The 19,670-nt window shown below is 42.0% G+C and overlaps 1 protein-coding gene across 2 annotated transcripts in view; it reads right to left on the bottom strand.

The window, feature by feature from the left end:
• Positions 1 to 551: 551 nt before the first annotated feature.
• The window catches only part of tacr1a (tachykinin receptor 1a), a 65,142-nt gene continuing 46,023 nt past the window's right edge, over positions 552 to 19,670 (bottom strand). For both annotated transcript variants that reach the window (XM_028033302.1, XM_028033301.1), the window contains exons 4-6: positions 19,509 to 19,659; positions 17,449 to 17,645; positions 552 to 8,739 (exon numbers count right to left, since the gene is read on the bottom strand). In XM_028033302.1, the coding sequence (XP_027889103.1) occupies positions 8,397 to 8,739; positions 17,449 to 17,645; positions 19,509 to 19,659 (691 nt within the window). In that variant the 3' untranslated portion in view covers positions 552 to 8,396. The remainder of the gene's footprint in view (positions 8,740 to 17,448; positions 17,646 to 19,508; positions 19,660 to 19,670) is intronic.

The raw sequence follows: 19,670 nt of genomic DNA, 5'->3' as shown, positions 1-19,670 counted from the left end.
TTTTTAGCTGTGGTAATTTCAAAAGATTGCCAGCATTTCCAAATCCAGTTTGTGCAAAAACTGCTAAAGGTTGAATGCTTGAAAAAATAAAACAAAGCAAATTTGCTTTAAAGTATTATGTGTGTTCCTGGCACATAGTGCCAAGTAACTATGCTAACTTCAGTTGTTATGAAAATCCTATATTATCAAATATGACATAAAAGAAATTTGACTTTGAATTTTAATACCTTGAAATTGGGCCTCTTGTCTCTTTAAAAGCATTTTGAAACTCCGCCTTCAGGAAGTCATCACAGCATGGCTGCTCTATTAATCCTTTGACAACATTTTTGCCAGCTTTGCACTGAGATGCAGCTTCTATCATAAGCTCAGATGTGCCATGTTTGCTAATTACTGCTGGCTAGTTTGAAGGGGCTGGCTGAGTGGAGCTATGGAGAGGGAGGAGGAGCTGCGCCTCAAAGGCGGAGCTCAGTCCACCCAGGCCTTTTACACATCGTAATGGTTGAGGACATTAAAGGATTTCTCAAACAAGCATGAAAGAATCAAGGCAACACTCCAAGTATGTGTTTAATGAGAAAATAACAATAGAAGAGGATATAATTCTCCAAACAGTCAGTTTTACATAATACCGCTCCTTTAATACATTCAGCCTGTTGTCGGCTGCCCTGGTTATTTAATAAATAAAGTTTTGACTTCATAAAATACATTGTTCTTTAACATATCTAACCACAGAATTCACTTTTTCTCTCTCCTTGCTGATCCTGAAAATGGCTAGCCAAGAGTGTCCTCTCAACAGCAACAACTTCTACGTTAAGAACTGCTGCTGTTAGCTTGACCTGATTTGTGAGTTGTGGCTCAAAGCCTTGAAAACTGTCTGTTTGGGGATCTGGCACCATAATTTTCCTCTGCTGGAAAAAAAACAATCTCTGTTTTTATAAACAGCAATTTCCTCCTTGCACCATGACTGATGAGGTAATTAAGGTGAACTCGTGTGACACTCTACTTATACAACTGGTAGATCTTAACACACACTTCAGTGTGCTCTTGTGTCATCTATACGCCTTAACAATGGGATCTGCTGGCACATGCACCATCTGTGTGTGTGTGTGTTTGTTTCTAATACCTTGTGGGGACCATTTTCCTGACATATACTACGTTGTGGGGACACACTGCTCCTTGTGGGGACCGAAGCCTGGTCCCCACAAGGGGAAACGCTGTATTTGGATCAGGGGTCATATTTAGGACTAAGGTATGAATTGAGTTTTGGTTAGGGTTAGGTATGTAATGGGTAGGGTTAGGATAAGGGTAAGTGTAAGGTTTAGGCTGTAGAAATGAATGGAAGTCAATGGAAAGTCCCCACAAAGACATATTGCCTGGCTAGTTGCCTTCTCCCCTCCTCAGCTGTAATTAGCGTGACTGGAGAGCGAGGGATGGGTAGCAACCCAGGAAGAGATGGTGCTGATGAGGCTATTCACCCCACTGTGGAGGCTGCCTGGTGCCGATCGTCGGCAACAATCTGCCGTATTCTCCGTCTCCGCTTCTCTCATCAAGCGGCGGCCGGGTGAGAGCGCGTGTTTGTGTGCTCGAGAGGCTAAAAAGGACGCTCGTCTAAGAAGCACTCGTTGGAACAAAGTTGATTACATATTCATTAAAGCCCCCAGTCCCTCGTTCACCCACTCCACTCGACCCGTCTGCAGCGCAGCATACACAGTGTGCAGTCAGTCATGAGGCAGACTCAGAGCCAGTCCTGGCTCTCTGGTCATGATAAGGTTAGACGCAGGTGATGGGGTTGCTTTCTGGAGGGATCGTTTACAGTGTTCATTCAACTCCTACACTCCTCTCTGGCTCAGACAGCTGGACTATGCTGATAGTAGGAGTGTGTTACATCATGGCAGGCCTATCGCTGAATTTCAAATTTGATGGCTCCTTTCTGTTTAGAGTCACTTCTTTGACAAAAAAAAAACAATCTAAGAAAAATTACTGTGTAGTTAAGCCTCTCTCAGCTTGTAGAGTGAAGGGTTTCTTCTCCTGAAGTTTTCCTGTGGGATAAAGGTCACTTATAGTGAATCCATGGACCGGAATAAACAGACAACAGTCAGATCAGCTGCTAACCTAAGAATCCAGTTTAGCTTTGTGGTCTTATATGAAGCAGAAAAGTGAAATATTCCAAGTAGGCAAGGAAGCGCTAAGAAGGTTAAAGCTGCAGTACATAATTGTTGCAAAGAACATGCTTTTTACATATTTATTAAAACTATTATGACACATAATCAGTGTAAAGAGTAGAGAACCACTTCTGACCAAAATCACCCAATCAGAGTCAGGAGGATTGTGTTAGTGCTGTCAATCAACCTCATGTAAGGTTTTGCTCAATGTGCTAATGGCAGAGAAACAACTTGCCGTTGCAGAAAAACCATCCGTCGTCATTGGCTATGCTAACCAGCCTTAGCATTGGTGGCAGGCTATGTTGTGGTGAACCACCTGTAGTTTAGCAAAGAGCAAGGGGGAGTGTGTGAGCACAAGAGTAATTGACAGCGTCAAGACCCTCCTCCTGGCTCTGATTGGTTGTTTCTGACTGAGTGGTGTATTTCTGCAGTTCATACTGTGAGCACTGGGAGAAGACTGGGGAGATTTTTTCACATACAGTATTATCTATTTGAACAGATATGTAAAAAATGGATTGTTTAAAAATAAAAGGTACATACTGTATCTTTAAGTCAGAGTATGAAACTTGTGTCAGTATCTCTGGGGTTTGTTAGTTGTACTTTACTAGGTATTAAATACTATTTTTTAACTTCATAATTTAACCTAAACATGATTATTAATGACTTAGAAATACCATTTTATTTGTAAATGCTAATAACCACCAAAATAACAGACTTTTTTATATACATATTTAAAACAAACCGCTTAATTTTTATACTTTTTGATCAGTTTAATTTTTATTTATAATGTTTTTTTGTCACAACTTGCGCTGATAAGCCGCACTCTGCACAACCACTGTAGCTGACCCACTGAAATAATTACACTGAAAGATGATATATTTCCCCGTCCAGTTCTCTGAGCAGCATGACAGCGCTGGCGGCATCAGGACCGCCGGTCCGGTTTGGAAAATAAACACCACAGAAAGCCAGTTCTATTCCCTGGCACAGACTGTGGAGTCTCTGTGGTTAAATTAGAATAATGCTGAGCTTCTAACAAGTCTAGCAGATGGTCTAACGAGCGATGTTGTATCTCTAAGGTCAAATGTAAAATTACACAATATTTTCTTTCACTTCAATTATTTTAATTATTTTAGTTAGAAAACATGAAGTGTTTTTCATATTCAAGTCAAGGATGGAGACAGGTTTTCAAATGCTTTTTTTATGAACAAAGAAAGCTTAAGAGGGTTATATTTGACTGTAGCAGCTTTTCATGATGAGCTGTAGTGTACTTCAACACGTATTGATGTCAAACCCACTCCTCAGACATGTGGTAAAGATATTTTCAAGAGCTTTAGTCAGTGGAAAGAAGTGGGGTTCTTGGCAGAGCTTCTGCAAACACAATTGCCCTTTCCGCATGACACAGACGACAGAATGGATCATCAAGACCATTTATCACAATCTATAGGAGATGAGGAATCATTTTTCCTTTTAGTTTACAAACAAAACTACATATCCTTCCCTTGCAGTCTCTAGTCTGATAGAGACTCCATTCAAGACAGATAAATGGCATATCTTGGGAACATAATTGCACAACTCATACTTTTATTAAACCTTTTGGCAAAAAAGTGGATGACAATAGAGTCATCGTTATTAGAATGATTCACACTCTAATAACGTGTGAATCACATCTTGTCAAAAAAAATCAGCAGGGACTTATTTTGTCTTTTCTCAGAGAAAACACATCCAATGTTGACTTGTTTGTGAGTTTCCCCAGCAGAAAATGTCAGACTCGTATCAAAAACTTTATCTGCACCAAAGACTGTTGAAGACAAAATGACTGTGGATTGTCCATATTATGCCAGTGAGTTGGCCATAAAAGTCTTCAAAAGTTAGGATATCCAAACCACTTCATCTTAGTACTTAGAAGCAGCATCTGTACTCCGAACGTAGAACAAATGTCACTTGGCCACTAAGAGGACGTTTATTTCAGCACCTCGTTCCTTCAGTCATCATCCATGTAGCATGACTATAGGTGATGGATCTAAGAACTTTGCTTTTCAACTTAGCTTTCTTTACCATGACAGATAGAATGAGGACGTCTCGCATTTATTTAGAAGCGGCCTCAATCTGTCTATCCTCTCATCCCTCATAAACCAGACACCAAGATATCTAAGCTCCACTGCTTGAAACAAAGATCAACCCCCTGACATTTGGATGGCAATAAACCCTTTTCTGGTCCAAAACCTCTGATTTAGAGGGTGACTTTGCACTTGGCTGTGAACCTCTAAAGTACATGCTGAAGGACAGGGTTGGAAGACACCAACAGAATCACATCTTATCTTCAAAACTCAAAGACCCTGAAGTAAGCAAATCAGACACCTCGTCTCTATGACTGTGCCATCAACAGCATCAAACAGGGTTTGTGACAAGGAACTACCGTGGATAAGTCCAACCCACACAAGGAATGAGGTTGACTTTGTGTGAGAATCGGACACTGCACTTGCTTCAGTTATGCAAGGACTAGATAGACCTAAAAACATTCAAAACCTTACACAATACCACAGGGGTCAAAGTAATAAACCTTCTTCAGACTCACAAGACAGCTGTGGATGTGCTGCAATATCCCAACCTCTCTACTATTGTCTCTAAGGTGATGGTGGCAACGATTGTAGGAGTTCGTCCCGCAATTGCTCTGTCTGCCTCTGGGCAAGACAGTTCACCTACCTTGCCTGCTGATGGAGGTCAGAGGACCTGGTGGTGTCAGTGCATGGCAGTCTCCACTCCATCAGACTGCTCCATGGCAGCTGTGGCTACTATCCAGTAGCTTGGCACCATCAGCAAATGGTCTGTACTCGTATAACGCCTTATCAGTTCCAGAGGACCTCAAAGTGCTTCAATGAATGACTTTAGTATCAGTCATTCACCCATTCACGTATACATACCGATGGTGACAAGCTACTAGATAGTAGATAGTCTGTCAGACTCTGGGGCAGTCTGACGGAAACAAGGTCGCCATGCACCGGCGATACCACCAGCAGGCAAGGTGGGTGAAGTAGGCAGAGGTGGGTGGAGTGGGCATACACCCGGCTCAACCAGTTGGTTGCTGGTTTGATCCTCACTCCATCGCCCCACCGATTACGGGGCGAACTCCTACCACCCTTGCCACCATCGCTCCACAGCGTATGAATGTGTGCGTGAATGGGTGAACCAAGATATCAATTTTAGAGTACAGTTCTGTATGTTCTCTTTTTGCTAGTGTAAGGTATTTCTAACTTTGTAATCGGATCACAAATGCAATTGCTACCACATGGATGACAGAATAATCTATTTAGAAAAAAGGCCAACCTTTAAGTCTTCATCGCCCAACGTGTTCAACTGTATTCCAAAAATCTCCTAAAATTGATGCTTTTACTCACATATTAAATTGGAAACTGACTCATATAAAAGCAGGTTATTCCCCCAGGGCTTCTGAATAGCCTCAAGTCACCTCCATGTAGTTTTAAATCCTCATTGATTGACAGGTTAAATTTACTGTCATTTCAACAGAGTTGGTTTGTAACCGTTTCACAACAGTTGAGACAGAAACAAAGGATGACATGGCAGTTTTTAATCATTTTCACTGGGAGTTCCTGGCACATTATGCTGTTGAGTTTTCTGCTTAGATTCTAAAGTTTTTTTCTACTTTCTGTGTCACGTCACCTTCTCTGTCTTCTTACTGTTGAGTTTTATGGCGGTGAAGAACTTTGCTTTTCCGTACGGTTTGTGCACACACATTTTACGAGAGTGACAGCGAACTGTGTTAGGAGCAGAATGATCACCAAGTCATATCCAAACAGTGAGTTAGCATGCTAAAGTTAACTCACAAAGTTAGCATTGCAAACTTTAGCCTAGCGAGTTATGTAGCATAAAACTAGCAGGTTTAAGACAGGAGTTCATTGTAGACTGCTGAAGAGGACGCACCTCTTTCATCAATGAAGAGCATTTTATGGTGCTTATAATTGGCATATTCTTACACCGACTAAATGTGGAGTGTAATTTGTTTTGAGCACATACATGAACTGGATTCTAGTAATTTAAGAAAAAATTGAAGTCGGTATTACCACATACCTATTCCCAAACCATCTGACAAAAATCCCTATCAGGACATTCTTGTTTAAAATAACTAACTGTATAGTCTGTTGTGACTGGTGTTTATGTGTGGATGTTTACGTGGCATTTTCAGATTTTTCCAGCAGTACCCATTTTAAAAACAGGATGTAAGCCGACTATATCTGTAAAATATCATTTATAAAAAGATGCAAACATAAAGCCATTTCCCTTATGTGAACAAAATCTAGATTTGAGACATCAACACCTCACTGGAGGCACTGCAGTATGTGAGCTAATGCCTAGCTAATGTCTTGTCTCTTTTTTTCTTTTACAAAGCAAATATGTAAATCTTGTGGATTTAGCCAGTAAACACACTGCAGGAGATTTGTACAACATTCAGACATCAATTAATCAAACCGACCATTTATGAGAAGTGAAACTATGAAAGAATACAACGTAGTAACCTTTTCCATAGATATCACATTTAAACAATTAATACTATATCACATTATACCTTAAAGTCTTTTTTTTTAAGAGTTTGAGTAAGAACAGTGCAGCAAAGCATAAACTCTAAACCCACCGGTCATATTACTATGTGAATATAAATGAATGTGGGGAGTGGGGTGTTAATGCTGTAGGATGTAACAGACTGTCCCGGTGGGTGTCTGCGGCTCCTCGCCTCACAGCCTCGTTTCTCTGGACAACAGCAGCCTGAGCTGCTGCTGTGATCCTGTCAGCCTCTCACAGACGTTATGCTAAGCAGCAAGGCACACGGCTGCATGTTAAAGAGCTACACACTACGGACTTTTAACAATCCAGGCCAAAAGATGCTCAAAGACTTTCGGCCCTGATAGTCCTTCTCGGTTGGCTAATTTACACTTTATAAACATGACTACATGACAGAAGTCATCATCATCTACACCTCAAACACAGGATGTCAGAAGCAAGGAGACGTTTGCTCCAGACACAGTGTGAGGTGTAAACGTAATCCTGCCAAAGCACATAAAGACACAGCAGCTACTCACTGTAAATCCTTCACAGTCTGTAAGATCGCTCTACTCTAATCCCGTAATTAAGTGTTCGATAAACACTGAGCAGGGTGCCAAGAACTCTGAACCGGTGAGTTCCTCGCCGGGCTCTACGAGTTGTTTAGATCTGTTGGACTCTGAAATACGGTTGTCTTTGATCTGCGGTTTGGATTCAGGTGAAATCCATCCTGCTGTTACTTTTCCAACGTCAAAAAAAATATCAACAAAAAAAACCCTTTGTTTTCAGAAACGGTGCTGCTAGCTGTTGAAGTCAATGTTTTGACAGATGAAAGATGAGCCAGTCGCTGCTGGTGTCTGCACTGATTGCCAGAACTTCTCAGAAAAGCCCACAGGGGATCTTTAGAGTGCTCTTTTGGGGAGACACACATTCTGCACGGTGGATTCCCAATGCGGTCCTGCTCAGGCTGATAAGAATTAGCATTCGGATCAAGTGGCGCACACACACACACACGCACACACGCCCACACACGAACAACAACCGCCAAAATTCTCTGTTAAAGTTCAGAATTGATACTTTGTTCCTCACGGTGGAAACGTCGGAGCGCTCCTGTCGTCAGAGGCTTCTCTCAGCTAGACGTGTGAAGAATTTCTCGTCTTTCAGAGAAGCCCCTCCGTTAAAGCCAGGCCCTGCCTGCATCACGCTCGTCTCATGCTATACGGCGGCTCTGGTCCAAAATAGACTGTGTGAAGTCACATGGCTTGTGTGATTGAGAACCTGTGAGCCCCGCCCCCTCTTTTCTGCACTGAGAGGAAGCGGCATTGACGATCGGAAGCTGTGAAGATGGGAGATGACAGCTTCAGCTGCAGCTTCTGCTTGGCCTTCATACTGGAATGTGCTAATCTTGATTTGCTGCCGTTTGGCTTTAGTGTACAATAAACATGAATCCTTATGAATTATTTTTTTTCTTCAGTAGGGCTGTGGCTGATGGCAGTGCTCAGAGAATAAGGACACAGATCAATAGGACGACTTTCCTTTAAAACACACACACAGAAACTAACAGGCACCAGCAAGTAAAGTCACACACTCTCTCAATACTCCACCCGAATCCCTCAAAAGACAAAAGCAACCGTGTGAACAGTCAACTCACGCACTCTGACTACTGTCTGGTGAAAAGCAGGACTATTCCTGCAGGTTGTTATTGGAGAAGAAACTGGACGTCTCAGATACAGTTTTGGAGACGCTCCTTGACGACGAGCCGTTCGAAGTCAGGTCCAGGGAGGGACTGTGTGGCTGCACGCCAACGGCGGCCCCTCCCAGTAGGCCTCCTCTAGCCTTGACCTTGGGATGCTCCGCGTCCTCCCCGGCACGAAGGACAGTGGAAACGATCGTCTCCATCCGGCTTCGATTGCAAACACTGGTTTGGGTCTGCAGGTACCGAGTAGACTTCAGTTCCAGGCCTTCATAAGAGCCTGGAGGGACACAGGGGCAGCAGTGGAAGGCTTGTTTGAAACCAGCACGGAACCTGAAGGACAGAGAATACAATTAGTTAATTACCGTATTTTCTGACTATAAGCCGCTACTTTTTTCCCATGTTTTGAACCATGCGGTTTATAGCCCGGTGCTGCTTTTCTGTGGATTTTTCTTCAACCACCAGGGGGCTCTATAGCAGGAAGTGAATCATTGGAAGTCAAAATTGGAAATCAAAGAAGAAAGTGCTGATTTTCATTTAGAACAAGCACATGCTAGCAGCAGGCACGACGGAGAAATTTCTTCAAACTCATCATGCAAACCACACAAAGAAGTTCCTATGATGCCGCTTTTAAGTTGAAGGCTATCGATCTGGTAGTACAGATCGATAGCCGCTGCACGTGAGCTCGGCGTGAACAAATCCATGGTTCGGCATTGGAGACGCAGGGCTGCGTCCTTAATAGCAGATTTTTAAGGACACAGCCCTCTGCTGGGTCCTTGTGGAAAACTGAGAGCAACGGAGATGCCAGCTGTTTATAGCCCGGTGCGGCTTAAATATGTACGTTTCCAGTTTTTTTTAAAAACTTTGTGGGTACAGCATATAGTGAGGTGCGCTCTATAGTCCGGGAAATACGGTAAGCTGCAAAATATTACAGCTTGTCACTGTAGTCCTATTGAAGTACTGCTGCCAAATCGATTAATCGTACTAAGCTGGAAATACAAATATGCACGCAATTGTGATTCTTGCAGAAATGGTGCCCTGGGCAAGCCCCAAGCAATTAAAATGCAAGAAATTATCAGATTTTTCTTTTTTTGTGGCAGCAGAAAGTAAATAATCTAGTCTCACAATACCCAACAGCAACTAAGGGAAACTTACTCCACTAGCCATGCAAACAAGTAGTGCCAAACTTGTTCAGGGAACAACTGGCCCCTATTGTTCTACACCTCAAAATAATTGCCGCTTCCTACTACCGTTAATGCGGCTCGTATCGCTGCATGCCCCCTCACAATATATACATCAAAACGTGCGGCTCAATCCCGTGAGGGGAGCTATTACTTTTGTTGGCATTTCGAGTAACTGTGGCGACATAATTAACAAAAAACGAGTCAAATTTAACTCAAAACAAAAGTCTAACTGACACAAAACAGTGTCAGTTAGACCCAAACTAGACAGAGTTTAGTCTGCCTCTCTGAACTGCTCTTTAGAACCACAGTGATGGCAGAACGTCAGAACTACAGACATGGTGGAACAACTGCTATAAACTCATTGCATCTCTGAATGGTGCTGTTTATGTTATATCTTATATGCATATCATCTAGTGGTGGCAAAAGCAACAAAAATCTAGTGTGCTCTGGACTTAAGATGGAGTACATGCACACATATTCATGACATACTTTGATTAAACTAATTTATCTTCGGTGTGATTCCAGTACCAAAAAATTAACTTTATACCAGGTGAGTCTCTCTAACCTGAGAATGTGAACCTGTACTGGGCTGATTCTGTGCCTTCAAATCATTTTAACAATACTCCTGGAAAAGATTCATAACTTATAACTCTGAAACAGGAACAGGTCTGAAAAACAGCGTGTGTGCTACACTCAAGAGAGAGATTCATTTGATGCATCAAAGAGTGATGTCATCACTGCTGATGTCATTGTTACCAGTAGAACTGAACATTCTACTGATGCATTAACATCAAACACGTTTTGAGCGTCAGGCGAGTCTGGTTTATATTCAAAGTCTATGTGAAGCGTTGGATGCGCTAGATGTGTCAAACGCTCCAAACGGTTCAAATTGCGCCGCTCTACAGGCTTGAAGCGCGATGCAATAGCCCTCGACGCGCCTCCACATAGACTTTGAATGCAAACCAGCTGTGCCTGATGCTCAAAACGCATTTGGTGTGAACGCACCATTATATGTCCAGTGTCACATTAGGTCAGTGCTTCTCAATTCCAGTCCTTAAACCCCCTGCTCTGCATGTTTTAGATGTGTCTCTGTTTCAGAATAGCTGTTCCAGAACAGCATGACCTCTTCTGCAGTCATCAAGTACTGCAGTAGCATGTTAATCACCCACAGATTCAATCCAGGTGTGTGGCAGAAGGGGAACACCTAAAACATGAAGGGCAGGGGGGCCTGAGGACCAGAATTGAGAAACACTGCATTAGTTCCATCATATTAGGACCAAACTCTGGTCCTAATATGATGGACTCATTGGTTTGGGTCAGGGGTAACATTTAGAGGTAAGATGCTAATTAAGTTTTAGATAGGGTTAGGGTTAGGAATAGGGTAGTATTGTGTAGGGTTATTGAAAATGTGTGGATTAGGCAAAATCACAGCTACTAAAATGAAGGAAATCAATGCTAAGTTCTAATATGGGTCGAAATAGTTTTGACAAACCTGTACAGCATTTTGTTTTCTAAATCATTATAAACAATGATGATATAATATTAGGGTGTTTATCTGCCAATTGTGTAGCTGCAGTACACTAGTAGTCTAATGTGTTGAATGTGCTGAGACACATTCAACACATTAGAAACCAATCAGAACCAAAGGTTTGCCTTTTGGTTCTGATTGGATGTTTCTGGACAGTAGCAGAGCTAGATGGATTTTCGCAGATTCTCTGTTTCATATTCTACTGTCAGACACTTTTAACAAATATTCATTCATCATCTAACACACTTATCCTTGCACACACACATTCCCACCTTAGGACAATTTAGAGAGATCAATTAATCAAGCAATTAATGCCGAGTGTTAGCAAACCTGGGTTTGGATAGTGACCTAGGTTAGTGCCACCTGGGTGTGGGTCGGCGTAAAGGCCGAGCCGGGCATAGATTGGCCTTCACGCCAACGCCAACATGAAGCCCCTTCATGCAACCAGTGGAGGTTGGTCGCATGGATGTCTGTCTTTCCTCAGACCTCCATGTTTGTGTGGAGGTTTGGCTTTGCGTGGACTCCTCTGATTGCAACCTGGGTGTGGGTCGGTGCAAAGGCCGAGCCAGACTATGCATGGAGACCCCTGGTTGATTGGAGGTCTGTATTTCGTTAGACCTCCCTGATTGATTGGAGGTCTGTCTTTCCTCGTACCTCACTGATTGATTGGAGGTCTGTCTTTCCTCGTACCTCCCTGATTGATTGGAGGTCTGTCTTTCCTCATACCTCACTGATTGATTGGAGGTCTGTCTTTCCTTGGACTCCTCTGGTTGTAGGGAGCCTTCTGTTTGCAGGGGGACCTCTGGTTGGGTGGAGACTCTAGGACGGTTGTTTTCCAGAGCAAGTTTTAACTTCACCTTCAGGTCTGCAACCTGATCCTGCAGAGATTTCACCGTTTCCTCCTGTGCTTTGAATTTGGAAGCTTGCTCAGTGTGACTTTTGAGCTGCTCCTCATATTTAAGTCTCACTCTGTATTCTTCTACCATGACTTCTATCAGACCTTTGTTGCGGGAGGCATATTTTTCAGCCTCCCTCTTGAAGTACTCCAGCTGTTGAAGGATGGTCTTGTCAGCTGTAACTTTGGTAGAGCAAGAAACCTTTGCCACAGCTTTAATCTCTGGCACGTTTCTTTCATGTTCACGTTTGACTCGCAGGTGATGTTCTTTTACCACCATTTGTTGCAGTTTCTCAATCTCCTCCTGCTGTGATTTGACTTCAGCCTGATATGCAATCCTTCGGTCTCTTTCCTCATGGAGATAAAAAATCTTACTCTGCAACTCGTTTTTAAGATCATCTACCTGCTTTGTGAGATCGATGACGTGTTGGCTTGTTTCTTCCACAACTTCCACTGAGGGGGTGATCTCGAAGCCAGCAGAGGGAGTTGTTTCCTGCTTGACTTCCAATGATGTTGGACTCTCAAAGTTGCCAGAAGGACCTGATTCCCCCTGGATCTCTGCTGATTTATCTTCCGGCTTAATGGGGCTGTCGCTGTCATCTTCAAAAGAAATGACAGCGTCGTAGTCGACTTGGATGTTGAGGTCCATCATGTCGACCCATGAAAGCTCAGCTGGAAAAGCTTCATGTTCACAAACAATCTGTTGTTGCTTCATGTCGATGTTCTGGTAATTTCTTGCTTCTCTGAAAGGCGTGTAATATCTGGAATCGATATTCCGCTTGTTTCAATTAATTTCGAACGTGCTCTGAAGAGTGATCTGTCGCGATAGAACTGTGGAACAGGTCTGAGAAAACTCTGTCTGCGAGCTACATTCAAGAGAGAGACTCCTTTGTGGTATCATAGAGTGACGTCATAACTGCTGATGTCATTGATACCATTGGAATTGAACATTCTATCAACCTTATTCCTGGGAGGCTTACTGGGGAAACGATTAAGGGTATTACTTCCATCGCCCACCAGAAGTAGAAGTATTTCATTGTAATTTGGAGGGTTTTTGGCTAATCTATATTCATGATAGAAGTTACATCTCTGTTTTCAGTTATTGTACAATATTTAGTAAACTTGTTTATGGACACCGTCTGCTATCAGAGAGCTATTCAGTACAGAGGGTTGTAATTATGAGCTTAATCACGGGGAGCAACAGTGACACCGCGTTAAGTTTTGTAACAGAATTTCAAAATAAAAGCCTAAATATTCCTCTCAGGGTAGTGCTAACTAATATTAGCCTTTACTATCTTTTTTCTCTCAGGTTATTGCACTGCCCTGCTGCACAAGACAGTGAATTAACCTTAGCACAAACCTTTGCATTTCACTGCCCCCATTAGCATTAGCCTTTTCCCTAAAAGAAGCTTTTAGCTATTTTCCTTATTTATTAGCCATGCTTAGTACACTGAATGGAGTGATGCTCCACATGCTACTGACAGCATTTTGGCTAATGTTAGCAGTTTGGCTCATTTTAACTTGTACACTAATTTCAACATACTGAATGGCATAAGTCCATGTTACTCAACATGTTTGTCAATCTCCACATGCTATTGAGTACATTGTAGCTTACTTTAGCATTGATGCTAATTTGTAGCATCAGAACGCCCACAAAGTGTGCCAACCGACAGGCACACTTTGGCAAGCCCTGCTTAAATTTCTTCAGAAATTTTCTAGTTTATTTTATAGTTCTTGGGTGTTCCCCCCACTTCTCATGCCACCCTGGGCAACTGCCCATATGTACGCACGTTTTCAAAAAATGCTTAAGAAAATATTTTAGTGTCTCAAACCAAACATGTCTGAAGATTCGCAGTTACTCAGGTTTTTATATCCAGGAAGTGATTTTGCTTTGAATGTTAAATTGGAAATGTCCCTCTCCATTCATTTCCTGTGGAACTTGAGGTGACAGTCGCCTGTCCTCGTCCAACCGAGCGGCTGGTGTAATTCATGTGTGAAAATTTGAGCTCGCTGATGTGCACATGTGGGCTAATGACACAACACAAGGAAGTGGAAACATTTTCAACTTTTGTTGCCGTCAGCTGACACGGAAAAGTTTCACTCTTGGCTATTGAAAACTGGTGGGATTTGTGAACTGACATTCACCATTACCAAGCCAGCAATTATCAGCAATACAAGCTAGTAACCGTTTCTCTGTTTTGCTCTATTGAGCAGTTGGCTACATGTCCTTTAAAGGAGATTATACTGAGTAGGTGCAGGAGTTTTAGAGAAACAATTAGTCAGAAAATGAAATAAAAATTTTTTTAAACCAGATGTTTTTTTCACCTTTATCTTTTACTTACAGGCAGCCATATTAAATTTTGAAAAGAAGACCGGCTGATGAGAAACCCTTTGGAGTTCCCATTTAGATTTTCCACTTTTAGAGAACTTCCATCAAACTGAAAATATCCAAGTCCGGATTTTAAAATGTCTGTGAAGCTGTTGGCGCTTGGAAGAGTCGACGTTGGGTGTGACTGTGACTGGCTGCAACACCTCCTGAGGTAAATGCGCTTTAAGTTGAATGATGCTGTCATATGTTGATCGTACGCAATGATGTCACATGTGATCTGAAAACTGGAGCCTTCTCAAAACTACATTTATATGTGGCTTTTGTCCAAGTTCTTTGTCATTTCATAGACAAATAACCAATTATAAGTGTGTACAGGAGGGAAACACATTACCTAAAGTGGAAAAACACAAACGAGATTACCGTCTGATTCTGCTACGTTCAACATGTACGGCCTAATTTAAATGCTTTTGCTGCAGTAAGGGAGCATAATGGCCCAATTAGCGGCTAAAGATCCAGATATTTAATTTAATGGATGAAATGAAATGTCCTCAGTGGACAATGACTCTAAATTACTACAAGGCTGCACTTTTCTGGCTGTGGATAGGGACACTTGTTTGGTAAAATAATAATCACAATAACACCATAAATTGGAAGCATGGGTGACCTGATGTGGCGCATTCAGTGATTCATTATTCATAGAATTTGTAAGGAAGCTTTAAAACACGGACATTTTCATAACTGGAATCGACCGTTTACATGATATACAGCAAGTAACACCTTTAGATTTGGTTTTACTTTGTTAATCCCAGATTAATAAATTAATGTTAGACTAGCTCGATACAAAGACTGAGCTCTATATTATGGTTAATAATACATTCAAACAGATTAGTCCAGTCTCTGCACTAAAAGGAAATACGTGACCAGCTTGGTTCATCAAACATGTGTGTTATGTTAAAACACATTTGCGTCCTTTCAGATCTTTTTGTTGTTGATTTTGTCAAATTTAAGTGGTCAGTTTGGTTCAGATAGTTTTATTTAAATGAAACAGTAATTTCTAGATTCTGAATCCACTGCCTCTGTGTGGTTTGTTGGGTTGTATCCAGTGGATGATTATTCACAGAGTTTAGCTTAGAAAGCAAGCTTTAAAATGTCAGCTTACACAGGCAGACGACTTGGACACGGTGTTTACATTAGCTCCACCTTGATGAATTACTACTGAACTCTTCAGTAGATGAGTAAAACATAATAATAAATGGCAATAGCAGTTCTCCAACTGCCTGACAGCACAAGCAGTCTAACCAAAGCGTCTCTGTGTCTGCTAACACTTGTAAAGCTGTTAGAAGAGAGACAAAAATAACTTTGACATGCCACTTAATCAGAGAATATTCGGGGATGATCTTTAGTTCAAAGGTTTTTACAGTGAGAGAAGATGTGAACAAATAAAGGGAGGGTTTTTTGTAAAAAAAAAAAAAAAGGATGAGAAGATAAAAAAACCACCTATCACAGAGAAGTGGGGGGGGGGGGGGGGGATGCTGATGGATCACAGGTTTTATTTGAAATGAGCCAAAACCTGCTGATAACCTGGACGGAAACAGTGACTCAGCCTAGGCTGATCCAACCCACATGTCTGCCTTATTAGGACTGAATGAATTTCCTTGGAGAACACAACTAAGTGTGAAATCTCACTTCACCAGATGCACAAAGACAAGTGGCTGGAAGAGAGAACAAAGGGCGACGATTAAAGACAACAAACAGAGCTGACCATCTGTCTTTGTTTTGCGAGAAAATCAAGACTTTGGATTGATATTTCAGAAGTTGGATGCCACGTGCGCTACATTCCCCACGCCCACTCCTCACGTTTAACCAGCTCCTGAGATCGTTTAGAAAGTTTGGTGTTTATCCTCTCTGTTTTTGGAAGCTTTCTGGGTGCTGACAGATTCCTGAACAAGTGATTCCAAAGTGAGCATGAGCAGTCTCTCTCTGCCGTGCTGAATTTACAGCAACTTGTCGCTGAAGTCTTTCATGTTTTGGAGTGTACGTTGGTGTGTCAAAAAATGTGTGTGTGGTGGGTGACATGGGTCTGAATGTGAGCAATAGTAATCTGTAGAACAAGTCCTGAGTTTTTGAAGCGAATACAGACCCGTCTGTGTACAGTGAGTGTGCATTGGGATGAATTCAGTGTTCTAATCCGGCTTAAATGAAGCCATTGTTCATGAGTACAGAGCCATGCCATTTTTCAACTTGTTCAAGAACATCTGATAATTAAAAACCTGGTGATCAAACTGTGTATGCTACAGCACCAGCTATGTAGAAGCGTAATCCTAATTACCTGAGGTATCTCCTCATGACATTAAAATAATTTATACAATAGTGGCATATGTGTAATTTATCAACTGCAATCAAAGGCAAATATAAATAGTGATTTCTAGTTACTTGCTCTGTTCACGGGACACTGTAAACTGTGTTTCCATCAGTGTTTCATATGTGCATTTTTGATGGATCTCTTTAGTAAAGATTGGTGGAAATGGCAAAGTTTGAAATAACTTTTTCAATTTTCCAAAAATTGTTTTAACGCTCGACATAGTTTTTGGCTTTTACAAAAGAGAGTTAATGGACAAAGAGGGACATGGAATCACATTTGCTGAATAAGCTAAAAGTAGTTAGCCTGGCCACTCGGCTCATTTAGCAACTCTCACTTGTTTCTGATTTGTAGCTGAAACATCATGAGTTCAACGTTTGGAAATCAGCATTTTGCTTCAACATTTCAGATCAGCTGGTTGCTTTGAAAGAGCCACTCTGATATTTTCCTGTCAATAGAAATGAATGCATACGCTATCATTTTTGCTTCCGCCCTGAGATGAGATTCCACTACTTCTGTATAGAAACACTCATTATGAATAAGTTGAAGAGCATCCTTCAAAGTTCTTCAAAGAAACGCACAGACCAAATCATAACCACCACAAACATACAAACCTATGTGAGGGAATCTGTTCGCCTTCAAGCTGTTTTCAAATCAGTATTCGCTGAGACTGCATGGTAAACATGTGAGGCTTTATGATAATGAGGTATGAATAACAGATTTGCATGTGCAGAGGTGCTGACTAACCTGTCGTTGAGGCAGCAGTAAATGATGGGGTTATACATGGTGGAGCTCATGGCCAGCCACATGATGGCCAGATAAAACTGCTGGATGTACGTTTCTTCAAACATCTCAGGGTAGAACTGGTGCAGCAGGAAGTAGATATGGAAGGGCAGCCAGCAGATGGCAAATGTACACACCACTACAATCATCATTTTCACCACCTGTTGGACAAAAGACAGAACGAGAGTGCGATCAGGAACCATTTTTCTGCGGCAGGATACGATCTGAAAATGTTGGAACCCTTGATTTGAACAGTCTGGTTGCTTTTACTGATAACTTTTAGGAAAAGTTTGCATGTGCGGTTAAGCCTCAAATTATACGCACTCATTACATCCTGTACAAACTAAGATGTAAAATGATTTCATGCAACCAAATCATCACCCAAATCTTTAGATCCTGTTGGGCTGGAAACAGACCGATCCGCAAGCATTCACACTAAGACTGGGGATTCCACTAAGGTCCTTGAAGTTGTAAAGGACTTTACTTCCAGAAGAGCTGGAAAGATTGAGAACATCTAGGGAACAAACGATGGAGAACCGTCCCAACGTCACTGTTTACCTTTCCTTCAGAGAGTTAGTCTACGTTTACACGAGACCACTGCCTGGAATCTGATGGTATTTTCGGATGCTGATTCGGAAAAGGCTCCATGTTTAGATGGCAACCACTAAGACACCTGGGGTCAGCTGTAGTTGTCATGCCAGGCCATTAGATTGCGCATTTTTAGCATGTCATGGAACGCTCATGCACTTCCGACCCTTAGCTTCTACCTCATTTTAAACAGTAACCCGTTTCCCATGAACAAAGTGTTCAGCTAACACATTCCTTGTCAGATATTGTGCTTATCAAAACAGGTTAAGTAGCACAACGCTAGCCGCCATTCTATTTGTTGTTTTCTGATCGTGAATGCGTAGAATAAACCCTGTTCTGCGCGTGTGTGTTTTCATACATGCAGAGTTACACTCTGACCTGGTTTCAAAAGCTGAGTGTGAGTGACACCTGTCATTGGTGTGTAAACAAAAGGCTGGATCGCAACAAAAAACCTTGCAGGTTAAAGGAAGTGCTGCTTCACGTAAACGGGACCTTAGTCTACGGACAACAGAAACCCAAATCTTTGCTTAATTATATTAAGGATTAAAGAAGAGAGACATTACTGTCAACAATGTTACTGCTGGTGTTGTCGGTTTTCTGTTAATGTAATTGGCTCTGTACAAGGAAAGCTGTGATTCATTGATTTATCTCCGCTGAGGACTCAGCTCTCACTCTGTTTCCAAAGGCAAACCTCTCGGTTTGCCTAACAGGTTGCAACAAAACTTACAGTCAAGAAAAAAAAAAGAGAGAGAGAAAATCTCTGTTGGTTTGAACTCTCCACTGGCAACATGAAAATGTTAGTCTGTAGGCGCATCATTAGTGAGAACAGACAACAACTGACTCCGCTGACTGTCAATGACCTGAAAATAATGCTGAGAGATGAAACAGATGTGAGAGGCTGGCTCATTAGAGCAGAGGATCAGTGTTTTACTGACTGGAAAAATATGTGCATTCAAAGACGACTAACCTTTACTAAAAACAAATAACCATTTGAAAAGTGTAACAATGGTAGCGCTTCAAGATAAGAATCCAAAAGTCTACTAATCTCTACATGTCTATGCAAGGCCATCATCCATAATTTTAAAGACACTGGGAAAAGAATGAGCTGTGAAAATGACTGCAAAGAAAGTACCAGGTATGTTGGTGAAAATGGGCTGAAGCAAAGCAGTGGGTAAAGTGGCTGTAGTTATTTGAAAAGAACGGACAACAGGTGGGCTGGAAAAGCACCAGCAGCACGACATGAAAGCAACGAGCGCTGGCGTCAGTTTTGTGGCACAAGCATCATTATTTTATCTCAAAACAAAACAAACGCAACAAGACTTTCAGCCACTGCTGCCGAAAGATGGAAAGTACAGACATGAATAAGAAAAAAACCCCATTCAGATAACACGAACGGAGTGTTATCTGAAGTCAGAAATGCGGGGGATGGAGGGCACCTTGCGCTTGGCAGTGAGCTGCTCCTGGTAGCGGTCGGAGGAGTCTCCTGGGATCTCACTGGCCCAGAGGTTCAGGCCCACCACAAGGTAAGCACAGCCCATCATCAGCAGCGGCAGGAAGTAGATCAGGATGGTCACACACACATGGTACCTGCAACACAC

Source organism: Xiphophorus couchianus, chromosome 12 (genome assembly GCF_001444195.1).
Source record: "Xiphophorus couchianus chromosome 12, X_couchianus-1.0, whole genome shotgun sequence".
Taxonomy (NCBI): Eukaryota; Metazoa; Chordata; class Actinopteri; order Cyprinodontiformes; family Poeciliidae; genus Xiphophorus; species Xiphophorus couchianus.
This window is presented reverse-complemented; position numbering and strand designations above follow the sequence as displayed.